Below are 22,270 nucleotides of genomic sequence, written 5' to 3'. Positions count from 1 at the left end.
ATGACTGTTCTATAACTCATGTTTTTATGTTGAACACTCTGAGGAGTCACATTTCTTCATCTTTTCCTTTATATCTTCTGGGTTTTGCCTCTTATTTTAGAAGCTCTTCCCTGATCCCACTGGGTATTCCAATTGATTTTTTTTTCCCTGTTTTTTCTGCAGCATATGGAAGTTCCCAGGCTAGGGATGGAATCAGAGCCGCAGCTGCCAGCCTATGACTCAGCCACGGCAACGTGGGATCCAAGCCACATATGCAGCCAACACCAAGGCTTGAGGCAATGCTGGATCCTTAACCCACTGAGTGAGGCCGGAGATCAAACCCACATCTTCATAGATACTAGTCAGGTTCTTAACCCTCTGAGCTATAATGGGAACTCCCCAGTTGATTTTTAAATTGAGGGCCTAAATTTTCGTCCATGGTTGAGTAGGACTAGGAAGACATTTAGAAGGATCTGCCCGCTGGCCCCGAGGTGGGGTACAGAGCGTGAATGTCTCCGTGGATCCTGAGCCATCATCTCTTTGGCTTCTCATAGGTGCTCCTTTGAGCTTCACCTCTCCCTGGCCCCGCCCACTTCCCCGCCCAGGAGCTGTCTTCTCTGCTGCCCGCATTCTATCTTTTTCATTCCCGGGGACAACAATACTTCCCAGGTAAGTGAAGGGAGCTCACAGAGGGTGAAGGGGAGTAGTAATTAAGAATGGTTTTCGCCATGGAGACCAGCCTCGGGGTTCCTGGGGGGCGGGGGGAGGAAGTGGGATGGACGGACAATTGGGGGATTTTTTTGGATGCAAACTGTTATATTTGGAAGGGTGATCAGTGGGGTCCTACTCTACAGCACAGGGAAATGTGTGTGATTGGGTCCCTTTGCCATACAAATTGAAACAACATTGTAAATCAGCTATACTTTAATATTAAAAAAAAAGGATTGATTTTCTTTTTAGTATGCTAGGTGTGAAGGTAAAGGCAATTGGAATGAGAAATAACCTCAAGTTTACACCATTTCGGTTCGGTGGAGTCAGGGGGAAAACTGGTTTTGGTGCATTGGAAACATGATCAAGCATCAATATTTTGATTCTCTCGCAAAACTGGTCGATGATCTAAACCTGCCTTATATTCAAGAACAAAAGGGGAAAAAAATTGCAAAATCTGCTGGGAAGGTGTGGTTAAATTTTGAACATTGCGTGACTGGCTATCCAGTTTGTATCCAAATTATTTTTCTTCCTTCTATTATCTATTGCCTTTTTCCTCCCTTTTCTGCTTTTTAGGCCTTCTCAGAGCCATAAGATGGACAAGGGAGAGAAAAAGAGATGGGATTCAATTTAATCAATTTTTCTAGTTACAGTGGAGTTACATCTTTTTTTGTGGCGGGGGGGGGGGGGTAGCGGTGGGGGAACCAAGGCATATGGACATTCCTGGGCTGGGGATCTAATCTGAACCACAGTTGTGACCTATACCACAGCTGCGGCAATGCCAGATTCTTAACCCACAGTGGAGTCATATCTTATATGAGGGGATAGCTTCTAAAGGGAGAACAGAAGGTCAAAAATCATGTGCAAGGTTATCCTTGAAAATTCCTTAAGTGGGCCATAAGGTCTGGGAAACAGCTATGTTGTGTTTTGTTTGTTTTTGCCTACAGCACTGAAACAGACATATGTTTCTTAGCTTTAGCACTACATAAAATAATTGATTTGTATTTGGGGAGATAAAGAGAAAATAAAAACCTTCAAACACTAAACTCCTATTCTGTGTGGTGAGATCAGGACCAGCTACATCTTTTTCGAGGCCCAGTGCTAAATGAAAATGCAGAGCTCCTTGCTCAAAAATCACTGAGAATTTCAATTTGGCAGAAACAGAGCATTGAAGCAAGTGTGGGGCTCTGCTAAGTGTAAGATCTTGAGCCATTGCCTGCCCTTGAACCCAGCTTTGGATAAAAAGCTTGGAAGGTAGTGAGAAGCTTGGAAACTGAGATCAACCCAAGAAGAGAAACCTCACAACCCGCACAGAGAGAAGAAAGGGTTAACATCACTGCCAGGGGACCAATTACCCTGCTGTGCTCCCTACTCCCTGTCACCCCCCCCCCCCCCCCCCCCGCCCCCGTAGCTGAATTTGCATCACACCAGATCACCACTAGAGACAGCCCCACTGTAAAAGTTAAATGGTTGAGAGGTTGCAAATCCATACTAAAATTACATTTTTTGATTTTCTGATTTATGCGAGGATTCATTGTAATTTGAAACTCAGATTTAAGATGAGTCAAAGAAAAATGAGTATTTATATTTCTTTACCAAGCAAAAGTTTTGATCTGCCCTTCATCCTTTGCCAAAGGCAATAGATCAAATTTAGTCTATTGTGTAATTTACAGGGGCAAACTGTATTACTGTGAGTCCTCTAAGTGATTCAAAAAAGGAAAGTTAGAAAAATTAGGTGTGATAATATATCTTCTTCAAATAAAAAGCTAATTATTTTACTTACTGAAAAGCTTGTCTTTTCAGACATTTTTTTCAGAAGATCATGAACATAACCTGCGCAAGGAGAATTGTATTCTATGACTGTATATGATGCAAGCCTACCTTTTTTTTTTTTTTAAGGGCTGCACCTGTGGCATAGGAAGTTCCTGGCTAGAGGTCAAATCAGAGCTACAGCTGCTGGCTTACACCACAGCCACAGCAACACTAGATCCAAGCCACACCTGTAACTGGCTTGTAGCAACGCTGGATCCTTAACTCACTGAGCGAGGCCAGGGATCAAACCGGCATCCTCATGGATACTAATGGGGTTCTTAACCTGCTGAGCCACAACGGGAACTCCAAGGCTCTTTTTTTTTTTCTTTTTTTTCCTTTCCTTTTTTTTTTTTTTTGCTCGTTTTAAGGAAACACCTTAATATTTTACAATACTATATTTCTTCAAAAGTACTTTTTATATATAAGCCAGGCTACGGGCAGTTGGTCAGGTAATTGACCAGAAGGTTTCCAGATAGCAAGTTATTTAACATTGATGTAATGGAAGACTTTTTTCCAGAATATTTTCCCTCCCTGTCATGACTCTGATGTTACCTTACCTCCTCCACTTCAAGGTTCTCACCCAGCACATGCTGAAACTTGACTTAACTGCTCTGACAAAAACTGCTTCCTTGTGGCTTTGAGAGTTATGTATTGAGCTTTAAAATAAGTGCCATGCCCAGGGTCAAGCAGCTGGTGACCCAGGTAGACTGGACAACCTCTCCTGACTCATGTTTACCTGCTCCACGTTATGTAATATGGCAAAAACAATACTTAACAAGCTCCTACAAAGCTAACAAAGGACGCAAAGCTGCAATGTGTCATTGCCACAGTGTCCAGAAGTTTGGGGGATATTTTTAGTTAGTCTTTCTATTGCGCAGTTTTTAGGGTGGTGATGGCAGTTGTGTGGTGGTTGTTATTTGGCAAGGCTTAGAAATGGAGGCTTCTGTTAACCTGACTGCTGATTCCAACACACAATATAAACAAGGTTCATGGGAAAGGGTGGCGGTAGTATTTTCTCTTTAATCTCTTGGTTTGTTTCAAGTTGTGTATTTTAGGAGAGGGGAGGAAAGAATGGAATAAGGAGACAAATACAAATTTATACAGACCACTAGCTAAGGTTCTGAGTAGTTTGCCAAATAGTTTCAACAACTAACATTGACTGAGTGCTTACTGCATACAGCTCTAAGCTCTTCACATGCTTTATCTCGTTTCATCCCCACAGTAGGCCAATGAGACAATTATCATGTTTCCCCATTGGCCAAGATCTCATAGTAGTAAATATCAGAGCCAGGGTTTGAACCCAAGAGGAGTCCATGGTGTTACACCAAATGAATCCATCTAGGTTAACTGGCTTTCTACCCTCTTTTGAAATGCTGCCTGTCTGTTTTTTTGGTTTAGGGGTTTTGTTTGTTTGTTTTTGTCTTTTTAGGACTGCACCCACTGCATACAGAGGTTCCCAGGCTAGGGGTTGAATTGGAACTGTAGCTGCCGGCCTACGCCACAGCCACAGCAACGCCAGATCCAAGGCGCGTCTGCAACCTACACCACAGCTCACAGCAACGCCGGATCCTTAACCCACTGAGCAAGGCCGGGGATCGAACCCCGGCAACCTCATGGTTCCTAGTCGGATTCGTTAACCACTGAGCCACGACGGAAACTCCTGTTTTTTGTTGCTTTTATTTTTATTTATTTATTTATTGTCTTTTTGCCTTTTCTAGGGCCGCGCCTGCTGCATATGGAGGTTCCCAGGCTAGGGGTCCAATTGGAGATGTAGCTGCCGGCCTGTGCCAGAGCCACAGCAACGCAGGATCTGAGCAGCATCTGCGACCTGCACTGCAGCTCACTGCAACGCCAGATCCTTAACCCGCTGAGCAAGGCCATGGATCGAAACCACAACCTCATGGTTCCTTAGTCGGATTCATTAACCGCTGCGCCAGGACGGAAACTCCTTTTTGTTGTTTTTAAAAACCAATTTTGCCTCCGCAATCCAGACATGATATCAGGGCTAAATGGAAATACTTGAACCTACACAAAAATCACTCACATTCTTGCATGAAAGTGTCTCCCAAATAACACCAGTTTACACCTGGCAGAGGATACAGTGTGCAGTTGGGAGAAGGGTATTTCTGTACACCCTGAAGCACACCCACAACGGAGCTGAAAAGTAGGCCTGACCGCACAGAGCTCCTTATTTACATTAACCGCTGTCGAAACTTCTCCCCGAGATAGGTGCTGCCAAGTAGCCTAGGGGAAATAAGATGCTTTATCTTTTGCATGCACACGAAGTTCGTGTCTTCGGAGAGCCTCAGTGGGTGTGACTCCCAGGAGCTAATCATCCTGTCCAGCCACATGCAAATCTGGACTCCTGTTTCTGTGGAGGTGCAGACACAAACTCGGTTGCTGACATGAGTGGACATGCACTTGCCCCGTTGTGGGTTCAGTTGTGTCCGTGTAGACGGTATGATAGTGGGCACTCAATTTGGATCGCCCGGTGTGGACAAGGGGTGTTGGGCCAGTAAAAGTTCCGCCCGCAGCCGGGGAGCTTGCAGGGGTGCCCACTGTGATGCGTCCCGGGAGCCCAGGCTGGGTCCATCCAGTGCTCTACAAGCCAATCCGCGGGAGGCTCCGCCCCGTCCCCAGCGGCCCCGCCTCCAACACCCTGTGCTTAGGAAGGCACTGCTGCCCCAGTTCCGTAAACACTTCTCTCCCCGCCCCTAGCAGTCTGGGACTGCACCACTAGCAGCCCATGGGGGGGAACCGTTCCCTCTCGCATCTAAAAAATCCTCAATCCAAGCTCTCTTTTCCTTTCTTATTTGAATATGAGGAAACTGTTCTGTACTAGGTCAGATCTGTCAGAACTCTGCCAGCGAAGCCTGAAGTGCCCTAGATTTCCCCTGCTCCATGATGCCGTCTTCCCCCCGCCTCCGGTTACGTGGTGGCCACGTCGTGGCTGTCTCCCTAGAGTCCCTCCCGGCTCTTTAAATACCGCGTGGGGGGGCCGGGGGAGGCTGAGGGTTGTTGGACTCGTGAGTTCCTGAGGTATTTGTGCCGTGCGCGGTGAGGGGACACCCGGAGACCAGTGACTCGGCGTCACTCAGTCGCCTTTCTCCCCCGTCTGTCTCCGCGCCGGACCCGGTGTGTACCATCCCGGGGGAGGGGGTCGCCAGCTCTGAGGCGATGGGCCGGGGGGTGGCGGAGGGGGACACTTCGCCTCAGGGCAGCTCTAGGGCTTCCGCACCCCACCTGGAAGCTCCGTCCAGGGACGCCGGGGCCGGGATGGTGAAGCCCCGCTCCTTGCTCCCCCCATCCTCCCTGCATCCCCTTGTTTGACCTCGAACCGCCGTTCCGCGCGGGAGCGGAGCGCGGACGCAGAGTGGCCGCGGCGGGTGTTGAGGTGGCCGCGGGCTTCGGGCCCTGAAGGCGTCGGGGTCGAGGCCTCCTGGCCTCTGTTTACATCTCTTTGGGCCTGTGCCAGCGACTGCGCCTCGGGGGGCTTCCCACCATCGGGTTCCGGGAGGGAGCACCCTGTGGCCCGCGATCCCCGACCCGGCTGGGTGGGCGAACCGAGCGGCTGTGGGGGCCGGGCGGGGCCCCAAGCGTGTGTTTGGGGTTTGTTGCCGGGGTTCCCTCGGTACCCGGCTCGGCCTCCGCCGTCCCCTCCCCCAAGGGTTTGTTTTGACAGGAAACGTGCTGCTGGAGGGAGGAGCGGCGGGAGGATGTGGGCGAGGGGTGTGCAGATTCCCGAAGCGTCCCCTTGGCTGTACCCTCAGTTAAGCCGGAGGGAGGTGGGCAGGAGGGGAGATACAGCCGTCAGGCCGGGGCTCGAACCCCTGGGCTCTCAGACACGGCTAGGGCTTCCCAAGGCCGCTACTCTGGGTGGCGCCACTCCGGGTTCCTGCGATGATTTGAGGTGGCTCGTGGACGAACGTGATTAAGTGTTTTCGTTAGTATTAGGGAAAAAAAACTCTTCCCTTAAACCGAGCGATTTCACAACGCTGTGAAGTTCCTTTCAAAATAAATGTATTTAAATGCAGACATCTGGGCAAGATAAACAAACAGAAGTGTTTGCTAGAGCACAGGTTAGCGGATGGAGGACGGAGATGTGGAAACGGGCCTGAAGAGTTGTGCTCAAAATACCGAAGTTTGGGAAATATTGTCTTCGATAGTTGTCCTGTTACTTTCACCTTGAAGCAACTAAACAAGTTGTCCTTGTCCCCAGTGTGCCCCTTCGGCCCCCAAGATCCCCCATGGTGCCATGGTCTCCAGCCCAAAGACCTTGCCTTGTCCTGCCTGCCAAATTTAAGGAGGTTATGCAGTGGCTCCCACTTTAGGTGGCGCCCTGCCTGCCTTTTCCTCTTGCCTCCAGAGAGTTCATACATCACCCTGGCAGCCCAGGGCTGAAGATACTTAGTTGTGTGTGGAAGCAGCTTCAGTGCCATTGGAGGGGTGGGTATGGGGGATTGCTGGAGCCCAGAAGGGGAAACAAGTACTAAAACAGGCCAGCCAGGGGCGGAAGGAGAAGTGTTTTCAAGTGTGAAAAGTGCCTAGAAACCCTTTTCCCTGATGCTGTAATGTTATGAGTAGCGTCAACATCTGCTTTTTTAGACAATGACTGGCTTTGTTGGCTTTTATCTAGCTCTTTGTTGGCTCCAATTTGATGAAGACCAGTATTCGCTAGCTGAATGGAGCAGGCATCTACCTCTCTGCTCTGTGGTTTTTGCTTTGCTGCATATGAACAACTTTTTAGTGCCGCTGCTGTGTAGGACTCGTTCTAGAGCATCATTTTGCAGAGGAGGAAGATGTTCCATGTTATCTGCGTTTGTTTTTTTCTTCAGAGCCCAGTCTTACTCTTCTGACTCCCTGCCCTTTACTACAAGTATGTGAATGCTTGTCCTTGCACCTGACCTTGATCTGGTCTTGAGGGATGATGCCCACTAGATGTTTCTTGAAAAAAAATTTTTTTTCATGACTTAACCTTAATTGGATGGGTTCCCTTCGTCAGGGGCTGCTGAATAATCTGAATAATTCACCTCCAAATGCTTTTGACTTAGGCTCGCTGTAAGCAGTTAACCCTTTTGATAATATTTGGGTTTTAAGGAGGAATTTGGCAGTACATAAAGAATGGCTCTCTGGTAGAGAAGTTTCAGTCACTCCTGTGGGGCGGTTGAGAATGATTTTGGACAGTGGCCTCCTTCAGCGATGCCCTTCACGGTACAGCATTTAAGCAGCCAGCCCGGCAGTAAGGTCTGCGTGCTGCCACATGTGCACGTGTCCGTGTGGTGATGGGCAGATTGATCTGGCAGCGTGGGAGTGGGAAGAATGAGCAGTATACCGAATTTTCTGCAGCCATCTTAGAGTGATAAAGAGCATGGGCTTTAGGGATCCACTGCCTAGGTTTGAGGTGTGTCTCTGCTGCTGTTGTGAACGCTCAAGCAAATAATTTAACCTCTCTGAGGTTAAATATACAGGTTTTACCTATACAACAGGGATAATGATGATACCTAATAAAGTTGTCATGAGGATTCTGGGACATAAAACATTTGAAGCACTTATCGTGGGGGCTGAGACGTAGAAAGTACTCAATAACTATTAGCTCCATGTGTTATTATTTGCCATCACTTAGCATTAGGAAGGTGGAAAGTCACAATGCAAAAGTTTCTTTAAGCTCAGGGACTGTAAATCTTTGCTAATTTGAATTATTGGTGCCTTGGAGATGTGTTGAGATAATCACTGGAAATTGGAGAAGGGAGACATAGCTTCCTGCAAGGAGCTTAAAATGTATGGGGAAGCAGATTTACAAACAGCAACTATGGTACTTTAAGTGACTGCATAATGAGAATATGAGCAATGTGAGTGAGGCAGAAGAGACGGGCAACCCAAGTTGTCTTATGAGGAGAGTGTGGCTTAATTTGTTCATCAGAGATTCTCATTGAGCCCCCACTCTATCCCAGACAGTGTTCTAAGCTCTAAGATGACTGATTTAAACGGAATGAGTGGGGATATCAGAGAAGGTCACTTTGAAGTTGTAACACTTGCTTTCAAATCTGAATGATAACAAGGCTCCAACCACATAGAAAAGGGAGAAGAACATCCCACTGGGGAAGGAAAGCAGGTGCAAGTGCTCCAAAGGAGAAATTTTCTCATGCCTTGACGGCTGTTGTGTCCAGAGCATGAAGGGTTAGGGAGGGAGTGGTATAGGATGAAGTGGGGAGAGACCAGATCACAGAGGGATTATAAACCACTGCCAAAGGACTTCTTAGGAAAAGAGACCCCACCTGGAGAAGAACTCTTACAAGGCATGATTTCTTTTGCCTCTTGTGAAGGGCTCTAGATGATTTCCTATTTTATTCACAAGGTACTGTTCAAGAAGGACACTGGGACACGTTTGTCTAGAACAGCTTTTGTAATACAGTGGTATCTAAGCTATCACAGTGTTGGGAACGGTCAAGATCTAAAAACCGTCATAAGAGAAGTCTGTTCTCAGACTTGGACTTTTAGTTCAGTTCTTCTCTTTTACCCTTTTGCTTGGAAATAATTTCAAACTTACAGAAAAAGTTTTAAGAACAGTACAAAGAACTCCCTATTGTTTACCTATTAACATATTGCTCCATAGGGAAAAGGGCACCTTCCTGCACTGTTGGTGGGAATGTAAATTGGTACAATCACTATGGAAAAGAGTATGGCGGTACCTTAGAAAACTATACAAAGAACTACCATATGACCCAGCAATCTCCCTCTTGGGCATATACCCAGACCAAACTTTCCTTGAAAAAGACACATGCACCCGCATGTTCATTGCAGCACTATTCGCAATAGCCAGGACATGGAAACAACCTAAATGTCTATCAACAGTAGATTGGATTAAGAAGATGTGGTATATATACACAATGGAATACTACTCAGCCATTAAAAAAGAGCAAAAAAATGCTATTTGCAGCAACATGGATGGAACTAGAGACTCTCATACTAAGTGAAGTAAGTCAGAAAGAGAAAGACAAATACTATATGATTTCACTTATGTCTGGAATCTAATACAGGGCACAAATGAACCTTTCCACAGAAAAGAAAATCATGGACATGGAGAACAGACTTGTGGTTGCCAAGAGGAAGGGGGAGGGAGTAGAAGGGACTGGGAATTTGGGGTTAATAGATGCAGACTATTGCCTTTGGAATGGATAAGCAATGGGATCCTGCTGTGTAGCGCTGGGAACTATGTCTGGTCACTTGTGATGGAGCATGATAATGTGAGAAAAAAGAATGTATACATGTATGCATGACTGGGTCACTTTTCAGTGCAGTAGAAAATTGACAGAACACTGTAAATCAGCTATAATGGAAAAATAAAAATCATTATGAAAAATTTACAAACAAACGTATTGCTCCATAGGCTTTGTTTTCTCTCTCATTGGAATTATTGGAGAGAAAATTGCATGTATCATGGGCCTTTATTCCCAAATTTATCAACTTTAGAAAATGTAACATTGTAATACAGACAGTAGATTCGAGTATTGTAACCATGCTGTCAGTTGACCCAGTGTCTGCTCTGTGTCTAGCATCCTCCCTGTGCTGCCCCCCCTCAGTACAGGATCAGTTTAGGATCATCTGTTGTACTCATTTGTCAAGTCTCTTTTCATCTGGAAGATATCTTCATCCTTCCCTTGCTTTTTTCTGACATCGACAATTTAAAAACTCATAACTTCTAAGAGTAAAATAATAGCTGAAATCTGCCGAACACTTACTGGGAACTGAAGTACTGGATGTAGACTATTTCAGTTAATCTTCATGACAGTTCTATGAGGTAGATTCTACTTTGTCCTCAATTTATAAATGGTAAGTTCCCTGTCCCCAGTCAGTTTAATCTTAAGAGTCAGAATCAAGAACCCTGTCCACCTGGCTCCAGAGCCAGTGTTGTTACTGCTTCGGTGATATGTGCATTGTCACTGATGGGTCTTTGCAGTCCTGAACCAGTGCAGGATCATTTACAGACAGTTTGATACAGAAAGGAAATAAAGAAGTAAAGTTGATAATCTGGAAGCAGGCTGAGGATCACTGGCAGATTAAAAACTGATCTCCCTCCATCTGTGGTGTAACACAGGACTATCCCTCAGGTCTCCATAGCTGTTCCCTCCTCTCTAAAATGTCAGTGGTCGTACTGCCATTCATCCATCCACTCATTCAACAATAAATATTTGTGTCTGCTGCCTCTCAGTCATTGATCTAGGAAGGAATGACTTAATATTATCTTTATTATTATAAAATGTGGCAACAGGACAATGAAAAATATGATTATTCTGTTTGAATTGTGGCACACTGTAGGGTTGGAGATTTTGTTTTGGAGTTATCGTCTGTCTTCACATTGACTTTACCGTCGGCCAGTGAGTAAATCTTCCCAGGGAGGGTGATTTGTGATGTTTTGAGAAAGTTGTTTGGTTTGTGTGTGAGGTGCAGTGGTGAAAGTCAAGTAGATCTAAGTTTGTTGGTATGAGAAACATTACTTTTCTTTTCTTTCTTTCTTTCTTTTTTTTTTTTTTTGGCTTTTTGCTATTTCTTGGGCCGCTCCCTCGGCATATGGAGGTTCCCAGGCTAGGAGTCAAATCGGAGCTGTGGCCACTGGCCTACGCCAGAGCCACAGCAACGCGGGATCCGAGCCGAGTCTGCAACCTACACCACAGCTCACGGCAACGCCGGATCGTTAACCCACTGAGCAAGCGCAGGGACCGAACCCGCAACCTCATGGTTCCTAATCGGATTCGTTAACCACTGCGCCACGACGGGAACTCCGCATTACTTTTCTTAAAGAAACAACCTATTTTCCCTATCACTATTCTAAGAATCCAAAACAGCTTTGAAAGCAGTGTAATTACCCTCAATGTCTTTGAGTCAGAGTAGCTTTGTCCCCAGATGACCTATATGGAAACATGAGACCAAGAAAGGAAAGAGCAAGTATGAAGGAACTTGCAAAAGACTGTTTAAACCATGATGGGCCATTTGGTTTTGATTTGTATATTTCAAACACATGCAAGAATTCTGTCATAGGTTACCTACCAATTTTTTTATCTGTGGGAGAACATGCTTTTTTCATCGTGGAATAAAGCTATTCTTCCCTCCAGAGTTTTTAATGTGAAAATGATGATAACAATAACTACAAAAGCAAATAATGCTAATAATAGCAAACATCTGTATTCTGTTTACTCTGGGACGAACACTGATCCAAGCACTCCACATGTATTGACTGAATGAAATCTCATACCAAGTCTATGTTAGGCATTATTAATATGAGGAAGCAGGCAGTTTCTTGGCAGAGTATAGTGGGCCTCAAAGCACAGTTTCTCTTTGGATCCACTAAAACCCAGTTGTAATGTGGAGGCTTCTGCCAACTAAATGAGAGTTTTAAAACTTTTTTCTTTGTTTCTTTTTATGGCCACACTTGCAGCATATGGGAGGTACTCAGGCTAGGGATCAAATTGGAGCTGCAGCTGCTGGCCTACGCCACCACAGCAACACCACATACGAGCCACATCTACAACCTACACTGCAGCTTGCAGCAATGCAAGATCCTTAATCCACTGAGCAGGGCCAGGGATCGAACCTGCATCCTTTCAGAAACAATATCCCGTCCTTAACCCTCTGAGCCACAATGGGAACTCCAGAGTTTCAAAAACATCTTTTTTTTTTTTTTGCCTTTTCTAGGGCTGCATCCACGGCATATGAAGGTTTCCAGGCTAGGGGTCTAACCGGAGCTGTAGCCACCAACCTACGCCACAGCCACAGCAACTTGGGATCCAAGCCGAGTCTGTGACCTACACCACAGCTCACGGCAACACCAGATCCTTAACCCACTGAGCAAGGCCAGGGATCAAGCCCACAACCTCATGGTCCCTTGTTAGATTCATTAACCACTGAGCCACGACGGGAACTCCTCAAAAATATTTTGAGGCTTCTAAATTTTCTATTACATCTCCTAGGCCAGAAACTCTACCTTCAGTGAGCTGTTAGAAGAAAGCATAATTGCATGTTATTAAGCATGTCTACCATGAGTACATTTAATTTCTCAGAACTTCTAGTGATGCTTCATGGACTTCTGGGTTCATAGCCTTTTAGCGATTCCTCAGTAAAAGATACCTGATAGCTGGCCCCACCCCTCAGAAAAATGAGGCGAAGAGAGCAGATGCTAAGTGGATCAAGTCATGCGGCAAATCAACAGCGGACGATTGTTGTCTGTTGGCCTTTCACCCAGGACTTCTACCTCCTAACCTAGAGCTTTTCAGCTTTTAAATCTTTGTACTTAGCTGCCTTGTTAAACACAATTAAGAGACCTACGAAGTGTGCTGTTCAGCTGGAGTAGAAAAATGAAATGGACAGTTATAGCTGTTAACCTGGTTCATAAATTCCAATGGATGAAAGCTTTTATTCACCTTTACTTGGAAAAATATCCAAAGTGAAGAGAAACTGAGGGCAGAGCATCATTGCACAGTTCTTGCAGTGGAATGGCCATAAGAAATAATAAAGTGGAAAGAGTTTAGGATATTCTAGTATGAGTGTGACGGGACCAGGGAATACTGAGTCTTATGCCAAATAAGGTAGGTTTAGGTGGTAGGTTTTCTGCTCCGGGCCTTGAACTTTGACAGCAGCAGGCCTGTCAATGCGTAGTGATATCAGTTTGCAAATGTTCTGGTTGCAGCTGTACCAGATGGGATTCGGTAATTCCGATTCAGCTGACACCGAATGAATACTTGTCACATACTTGACACTGATGATGGATGAGACACGGTTCCTGCCTTATTAAGGAGAGTCGAAACTAGCCACAGGAGAAGAACTACGAGGGACTAAGTGCTGTTATGCAGATACAGGAGATGTGCTGCAGTCCCATAAAGAAGAGTGTTTTTAGCTCAGGCCACGGCACAGAGGGAAGGCTTCCTGGAGAGGGTGGTGTTTTCAAGAAATGCCATCAACGAGAAGTAAAATGTTGGTAAAGAGAGAGCGAGCGCAGGAAGGTGAAGGAAGGTGAAGCAGTTCATTGGGGGTTTGAGGTTTGGTGGAAGTGAAAGGTTTTGAAACAGTGTCTTCTGTCTTCTCGTCCCACCCCTACCCCCACCTCTCTTCCAGCAGTTGGGTATTAAAGCTCAAGGAGGATCTGGTTTGCCTGGGGTATAGGAGGTGAGTTCACCACTGAGGGTGCAAGGATTCGGGCCCTATCATAGCCGGTGTCCAAGGTGGTTGACCTCGGGACTCTGGGAGAAGGCGAAGGTCTCTACGTGGGAGCTTCCTGGCAGCTCCACCCCACTCCCTGCCCTTTGGTCTGCAGAGGCAGCCTCTGAGTTGGTAGTTTTCTGTTTGCCAAAGTGGTGGGCTGAGCATGGATGCATGTCTACAAGGGGCAGGACTGGAGAAGGTTTAGGTGAGGCCAAGGGCAAGTGCCCTTGGGCTTTTGACCTTTAATAAGTCCCTGTCAGGCCCATCCATTTCTCTGTCATCACCCAAAGGATACAAAAGAGCGCTATTTCTCTCAGCAAAGGCTCGATCCCCTTTAGCCCCAGCCCTGCCTCTCCTTTCTTGTGCTTCCTCAGCAATGCCTTGCTTTCCTTTTCCTGGTCCTCCAGCGTCCAGCACACACAGTTTTAGGTGACTGGACTTGAGAACCATGAGAAGGTGGCCCTGTGTGTTTGTTCACTGTTACTTTTCCCAGTGCCTGGTGCATGGTAGGCACTTAATACATATGAAAGGAACCAATGGAGAAACTGCTGGCATTTCCAGCATTCTATGGGTAGTTGTGGTTTCACATGCTGACAGCTTTAAAAGCCCTGTGAACTTCATTGCATGGGTTTGTTCAAGTGTGAAGAGGACTCAGTGAACCTTTCCCATGATGGTTGTCCATTCAGGATTTGAAGTGCTTTCTCCTCGGGCCCAGATTTCTCCTTAGTGTCAGCTACCACCACACTCGTGTCAGGGCCAGCTCCCTCACAGGCCTGGCTAAGGCACCTGGGCTCAGGCCTGAGCATCCTGTGTGCCCAGGATCTCCTTTCTAAGGAGTGGCTGGGCCCAACTGCCCTCCCTTCCTTGGAAAGCCGTCCAATGTCCCAGAAGCAGCCCTGGATGTAGCAATCCAGGGGCTGGTTTTGTGGCATAGTAAGTCTCCTAGAGTCTGTCTCTCCCAACCTGTGAATCAGGATCTTTTGTGGCCACTTGTTCATTGGGTGACAGTGAGTGCTTTGTCAGGTACAAACCAAATATGCCTTACTCTTCATAGCATGGCAGCTCAAGGGAGACCGGAGGAGAAAAACCCCTAGACTTGCCAGCTGAAGATTTTAGTAAGTCTTCCTCTTTTCGAAGGAGGCTCACAGACAACTAAAGAGTCTGATTTCACAAATAGTTTGTTTTAAAGTGAAGTCTGAGGAATAATAATAATATAACATGTGAAGGTTGTGCTAAGCACTCTAATAAAATTAATCCTATTTCACCAAGCAACCCAATGAGGTTAGTCTCTTGGCTCAGGTTTATTGTCGAGGTAGGGAGTTATAAGTGACTTCTCCAAGGTCACATGGCAAAAGACAGAACAAGCTTCAAACCCAAGCGGTCTGACCACAGAGCCCACACTCTTTCTCTTAACCCCCAAGGCTTTGGCAACCCCAGGAGGAGAGAGCGTGTGCATGCACGTTGCTTTTTAAGGGTCCTTTACTGCTGAGAGCTGCTCCACGTTCACACTGAGTATGTCCAATGCGAGCTCACATCTAAGGCTGTGGAATCCCTTTCTGGAAGGCAGTCTTGCAAGCCTAGTGATGGCCTGGCATGAGAAGGATGAGGTCATCTTCTGGGGCCCTTTCCAGTGCTGTGACACATGTGACACAGGAGAAAGCATGGGCACCACGGGTGGAAGTGCTGCAGAACATTGACACAGGGTCTGTTTGTCTGTGCAGGTGCCATCTCTTTATCCACGCTCCAGTGACACAAGATGCCCTTCAATGGTGAGAAGCATTGTGTGGGTGAAGACCAGCCGAGCGATTCAGACTCTTCCCGGTTTTCCGAAAGCATGGCTTCCCTCAGTGACTATGAGTGCTCCAGGCAGAGCTTTACAAGCGACTCCTCCAGCAAATCCAGCTCCCCTGCTTGTAAGCTGACAGAGAGCAGAGGCTGGGGGGTGGGCGTGGAGGTGGTTCTTGACATGCCTGTTGTATTTTAAAACTTAGAAATGAGTGAACACGAAGTACCAACTTCCTTTCTTTTCTAGATGTACCAGAATGGCACTGCCAGGGCACTGCAGCTGTCTTGTACATGCGCTCAGCAGTAAATAGCCACCAACGTCTATAATCTGCCCATTTTTATTTTTATCGCTGTCTCTGATCTGCTTTGGTCTGACTATAAATCAGGTCTCCCAGCCCCAACTGTCTTCTCTCTCAAGTAGCGGAAAGCTACTCCTTCTTGAGATCTGTTTTTGAGCCACAGTCAAGGATAAATTCAAATCTGTCCTTTCTGATTTACATGGGGGGAAACTTGCCCCAACTCAAGGGTCAGGCAGGAAGTGAAATAATCTAAAGGGTTTCCTGCTGATTTCAAAAGCCATTGTGCAAATCACCCCCAGAAAAGTGCCCAGGAGGAGAATTACCACACTAGGGGTGTAAGAAGGAGTTAAAAGAGTGGCCTTGGTGAAGGGAGATAACCTTTTTCCTTTTCTGTGTGTGAAAGCTAGAGGCGTGTGAAGCAGATGTGGTGGGTTTTTTTTTTTTTAGCTTTTTAATTGGCATTTTGTATAGGAAATATAACCCATTAAACTGCCAAAGCAAATGCAAAAAGAAGCAACTGATGTTTAGTATAATTGAATGCCCACTTCAAAAAAAGTTTGTTCGTTTGTGTTTATTTGAAATGTGTACATTCTCATTAAAAAATGAGGAAGTCAGAGTTCCCATCGTGGCTCAGTGGTTAACAAACCCAACTGGTATCCATGAGGATGCAGGTTCGATCCCTGGCCTTGTTCAGTGGGTTAAGGATCTGGCATTGCTGTGACTGTGGTGTATGCTGGCAGCTGTAGCTCCAATTCCATCCCTAGCCTGAGAACCTCCTAAAAAGACAAAAGACAAAAGATAAAAAAAAAAAAAAGAGAGAGAGAGAGAAAGTAGATAAGTAGAGAGAGGAGAAAATATTGCCAATAATGTCACCCAAAGATGACAGCTGGCAGTGCCTTGTGTCACATAGACATACTTATGTATCCATGTGGACTCTTTTCACTTACTATTACAACTAAAACATTTACTCATGATAATATATTTTTAAAACATTGCTTTTATGACTACTTACTATCTCATCAAGTAAATATGCCATCAATTTATTTAACCTCTGATTTTTCATTGGACATTTGGTTCATTTCCTTTTTTTTCCCTCTGTCACAAATAATGATTTATGAACATCTTGGTGCATAAAGCCTTTCCAGGAATTCCTTTGGATGTAATTGGATTGCCGTGCCAAAGGCTACAGACATTTTTAAGGAGAATCTTAATGGGACAGAGAATTGGCAAGAGAATTTATTAGCAGCCACTCAGCTTTCAGTGTTTTTTTTCTCACTGTTTGTACTGTATATGGGATTGGTGTCTCTAGCAGGGTACCTCGGTGGACCACGGCGTCCCGAAGAAGGGTTTTACTGATTGTTCCATTCCCTGCTCCTCCTCCTCCCTCCTCTTCCTCTTCTTTCATCTCCATTTCCCAACTTCCTCCTCCTTCTCTTCTTTCTAAAATTATTTTGGTAGCAAAGTATTGCCAATTAGGACTGTTGTTTGAGGTAATGATTTTTAACAGAAGTTAGGATTTCCAACAACGATTTAAAAAGACACGGTTTATTAGAATAATTTTTTGGGGTTTTTTGTTTGTTTGTTTTTGTCTTTTCTAGGGCCGCACCCTCGGCATATGGAGGTTCCCAGGCTAGGGGTCTAATCAGAGCTGTAGCCGCTGGCCTGCACCAGAGCCACAGCAACTCGGAATCCGAGCCGAGTCTGCGACCTGCACCACAGCTCACGGCAACACCAGATCCTCAACCCACTGAGCAAGGCCAGGGATCGAAACCACAACCTCATGGTTCCTAGTCGGATTCGTTAACCACTGTGCCACGACGGAAACTCCAGAATAATTTTTGAATTAATCTTTATAAATTATTAGAATAATTCTTTATTCACTAGCTCCTACTGAGAAGTGGATTATCCAGCTTATCAGATTTATTTTATTGTAATTATCTGCACTTATGGAGTTCTTACCCTATTATTATTTACTTAAATTATCTTGTTTAATCACCTCAGGACAACCCTATGAGGAGGTAAGTTATGCTTCAGTGAAATCAAATGATAATTGCTAATTAGCAAAACTTAGACTTGAACATTAGTATACTGCATATACTTTTCGAAACTATTGAGTCTGCTTAAATTTATGAGACTTGGAGTTCCTGTCATGGCACGGAAGAAACAAATCTGACTAGGAACCAATCCTTGGCTGGGTTCAATCCTTGGCTTTGCTCAGTGGGTTAAGGATCCGGCGTTGCCATGAGCTGTGGTGTAGGTCACAGACGTGGCTTGGATCCCGCGTTGCTGTGGTTGTGACGTAGGCCAGCAGGCTACAGCTCTGATTAGACTCCTAGCCTGGGAACCTCCATATGACATGGGTGTGGCCCTAAAAAAGACCAAAAAAAAAAAAAAAAAGAAAAAAACTTATGAGACTTACGAATCACAGAATAAAAAGTAGTCATCAATTTCCTATATAGTGCATGTAATAAGCGCAGATATCAATAGGCACTAAAAAATTAGGTGATCTAATTTTAAAAAGTAACTTATAATAGCTTATGTTAATAAAATTTTCTCAGAAACATTTGAAAAGTTATTATCAATATAGTAACTGAAGCTATCAAAGGAGTTCTTAAGTTTCTGAAGTCAGGTATTAAGCAGGGGGATCCACCTATTTTAGTATGTATGCTTCTTACTTGTAAAACCCTGAAAATATGTATTGGAGTCACTTAAACCCTGTGTGCATCAGGAGGCTTCATTGGATGACAACTTCTCTTCCATAGCATTAACTGAATTTTGTTTTCCTTTCAGCAACAAGCCCTCCCAGGGTTGTAACATTTGATGAAGTGATGGCTGCAGCAAGGAACTTATCAAACATGACTCTTGCTCATGAGATTGCTGTAAATGAGAACTTTCAGTTGAAACAAGATGCCCTCCCTGAGAACAGGTAACCTGGGGCATCTGCTGTGCATAAACTGTCTGTGTGTGTGTACCATGGACACAGATATTCACACTGATTCCTGAATGGTCTTGTATAATATCCACTGGAAGTTAACAGTATTTATTTCTCTAACAAGGTTTTTTTTTGGTCTTTTTGCTATTTCTTGGGCCGATTCTGCGGCATATGGAGGTTCCCAGGCTGGGGGTCGAATCGGAGCTGTAGCCACTGGCCTACGCCAGAGCCACAGCAACGCAGGATCTGAGCCACGTCTGTGACCTACACCACAGCTCATGGCAACGCTGGATCCTTAACCCACTGAGCAAGGCCAGGGATCGAACCTGCAACCTCATGGTTCTTAGTCTGAGCCATGATGGGAACTCCTCTAACAAGGTTTTATATTTGTTGTTTTTTTTTTTGAAGTTTTTTATTGAAGCAAAGTTGATTTATCATGTTTCAGGTGATACACCAAATTCATTTATACATACATGTATGTATATATCATATTCTTTTCTATTAGGGTTTATTACAAGATACTGAGTGTAGTTCCCTGTGCTCTACAGTAGGATCTTGTTGTTGATCCATTTTCTATATAGTTTGTATCTGCTAATTCCACACTCGTGATTTATCCTTCCTGGTCTTACACTTGTTTTTAAAACCATTCCTTTAGGATATATGTTACTCATAATCTCAAGAATTCAGCTTATATGTCACTTCCTGAGGGAAGCTTTTCCTGATACTCTGAGCCTACTAGACTACATTAAATCCCCTTCTAAAGACCCCCATAGGAGTTCCCGTCACGACTCAGTGGTAATGAACCTGACTAGCATCCATGATGACGCAGGTTCGATCCCTGGCCTTGATCAGTGAGTTAAGGATCTGGCCTTGCTGCAAGCTGTGGTGTAGGTCACAGACGTGGCTTGGATCTGGCATTGGTGTGGCTGTAGTGTAGATGGGCAGCTACAGCTCTGATTCGACCCCTAGCCTGGGAACTTCCACATGCTTTGGGTGTGGCTCTAAAAAGAAGAAGGGGAAGAAAAAAAAAAGACTCTTACAGCCCTCTCTCTACTCCCTCCTTGATAAATAAATGCAGCTGAGCTGCCAAAGTGCTAAGAGGTAATCCAGAAGTCTGTGGAGGTGGGAATCACAGCAACATAGGCACCCCTGTCTAACCCCTCCCCTCATAAAGGACCTCTAGTTAGAGCCATGCCCTTGTATCCTGTCTCATTCTCTCTGGTTTCAGTGGCTCACAAATCCCCTGGGAGAGAGAGGAGAAAAGGCTTGTAACTGTTACTGCAGGTAAATCATTAGAGGCAAAGTTGGCTCGTGGATCTTCAACCTCACAGTGCCATTTATAAATTGGGGGGCATTCTGCTATCAATTAAGACAACATAAAATATTTGATTCCATTTAGAGCTTTTTTGTTTGTTCTAAAACAGGGAAATAGTAAACATAATAGTTTTCCTTCATTAAAATCTGGGTCATAGTCCTCCTGTTCCTGGGGATGTTGTTCATAATAATCCTTAATATTTGTTAAGATTACTGGCCAGAGTAGGTGTATCTGTTTGGTTTTCTATGGTGAGTGCATTTCGCCATGATCAGGTTTTTTGTTTGTTTGTTTGTTTGTTTTGCTTTTTAAGGCTGCACCTGCGGCATATGGAGGTTTCCAAGCTAGGGGGTCTAATTGTAGCTGTAGCTGCCGGCCTAGGCCACAGCTCACAGCAATGCCGGATCCTTAACCCACTGAGCAAGGCCAATGATTGAAGCCGCAACCTCATGCTTCCTAGTCAGATTCATTTCTACTGCACCAGGATGGGAACTCCACCATGATCCTTTATACCAGCTCTGCTGCTACACTCCCAGGCCAGGCCACCATCATCTCTGACCTGGGCTCTTTCCATCCTAACTAGTTGCCCAGGCTTCATCCTTAGCTCCCCACTGTTCATCTTCCACAGCCACAGGCAGCCATAGTGATCCTTCTAAAGGGTAAATCCGATTAGATCATGTCTTTGCTTAAAAGTCTTCAGTAGTTCTATTACACTTAGAAAAAAAAAATCCAGGAATTCCCGTCGTGGCGCAGTGGTTAACGAATCTGACTAGGAACCATGAGGTTGTGGGTTTGATCCCTGGCTTTGCTCAGTGGGTTAAGGATCCGGCGTTGCCATGAGCTGTGGTGTAGGTTGCAAACGCGGCTTGGATCCCATGTTGCTGTGGCTCTGGTGTAGGCGACAGCTGCAGCTCCAGTTAGACCCCTAGCCTGGGAACCTCCATATGCCGCGGGAGCAGCCCTAGAAATGGCAAAAAGACCAAAAAAAAAAAAGAAAAAAAAATCCAAACTCTTTAGTATGACCAGCCTCCTTTGCCGGCCATGTCTCTCACTCACTCCTTTCCTTCCTGCTCACTGTGTTTCTGCCACACTGGCTTCCTTGCTGATCTCAGAGCACACCAACTTGTTCCTGTACCATTGACTATGTCCTTCATCCTTCTTTCTCAGTGTTCTTCACATACATCTTCACCAGCTGCTTTCTTTTCCCCATTCACTTCTCAGCTTGAAGGTCACTGTCATAGAGAAGCTTTCTTCAGCCACCTGCCAAATCGGCACACTTTTCATCACTCTCTATCAAACTGTCTTCCTCTACCTTCTTCATGGCTCTGAAATTGTCTTCCTTTCAATATGTTTTTTAGTCTTTTGTCTCCGCTAACATAGAAGCTTCTTGAGAGCAGAGACGTTCTTTTCACTATACCCCAGGGCCTGATACAGGGCCTACTACATATTGAATGCCGAATGATCTTTTATTGACTGACTAATAAAACTGAAATTTTGAAGTTAGAATGAGCACATTTTATGAAGTGCAGCAAAAGATGACTTGGAAAGGAGTTCCCTTGTGGCCCAGCGAGTTAAAGATCCAGTGTTGTCACTGCTGTGGCTCTAGTTACAGCTGTGGCATGGGTTTGATCCCTGGCCCAGGAACTTCCACATGCCATGAGCATGACCAAACACACACACACAAGACAATTTGGGAGTACTTGTGGGTTTTGGTGGGGTTTTTTTTTTGGTGTTTGTTTGTTTTGCTGTACCTGCTGCATATGGAAGTGAGGCTAGGGATCAAATCCAAGCAGCAGCTGCAACCTACACCATGGCTGTAGCAACACCGGTCTTTAACCCACTGCACCAGGCTGGGATCAAACCCGTGCCTCATCAGTGACCCAAGCTGCTACAGAGACAATGCCAGATCCTTAAACTGCTGCACCACAGGGGAACTCCTGGGAGTGCTTGTGCTTTAAATTCAAAAGTTACAAATACAGGCTAAATGAAGGCTCTTTAGAATCAGACAGACCCTGGGGTTTGAATGCTGGCTCTGCTGAGACTGTGTCTGAGCTTCGTTCTCCAAGGATCTGATGGGGACCACAATACTTACTTCATTATTTTTTTTAATGATTTTTATTTTTTCCATTATAGTTGGTTTACAGTGTTCTCTTGATTTTCTACTGTACAGCAAAGTGACCCAGTCATACATACATGTATACATTCTTTTTCTCACATTATCCTCCATCAAGTACTCACTTTATTTATTTA

General features: G+C 45.2%; 1 protein-coding gene across 6 annotated transcripts in view; it reads left to right on the top strand.

The window, feature by feature from the left end:
- Positions 1-625: 625 nt before the first annotated feature.
- Positions 626-22,270, top strand: part of TCP11L2 (t-complex 11 like 2) — a 52,205-nt gene continuing 30,560 nt past the window's right edge. For 4 of the 6 annotated variants that reach the window (XR_007135794.1, XM_047786479.1, XM_047786482.1 and 1 more), the window contains exons 1-3: positions 5,472-5,634; positions 15,414-15,605; positions 18,567-18,702. Coding sequence is in view for 5 of the 6 variants with exons in the window: in XM_047786479.1 (XP_047642435.1) it covers positions 15,449-15,605; positions 18,567-18,702 (293 nt within the window). In the remaining variant the exon portion in view is untranslated. Of the gene's footprint in view, positions 649-5,471; positions 5,635-12,550; positions 13,657-15,413; positions 15,606-18,566; positions 18,703-22,270 lie in introns of those variants that run through there. The other 2 variants (XM_047786481.1, XM_047786480.1) reach the window with 2 other exon arrangements.

This window comes from Phacochoerus africanus, chromosome 7, assembly GCF_016906955.1.
Source record: "Phacochoerus africanus isolate WHEZ1 chromosome 7, ROS_Pafr_v1, whole genome shotgun sequence".
In the NCBI taxonomy this organism is placed as follows: Eukaryota; Metazoa; Chordata; class Mammalia; order Artiodactyla; family Suidae; genus Phacochoerus; species Phacochoerus africanus.
This window is presented reverse-complemented; position numbering and strand designations above follow the sequence as displayed.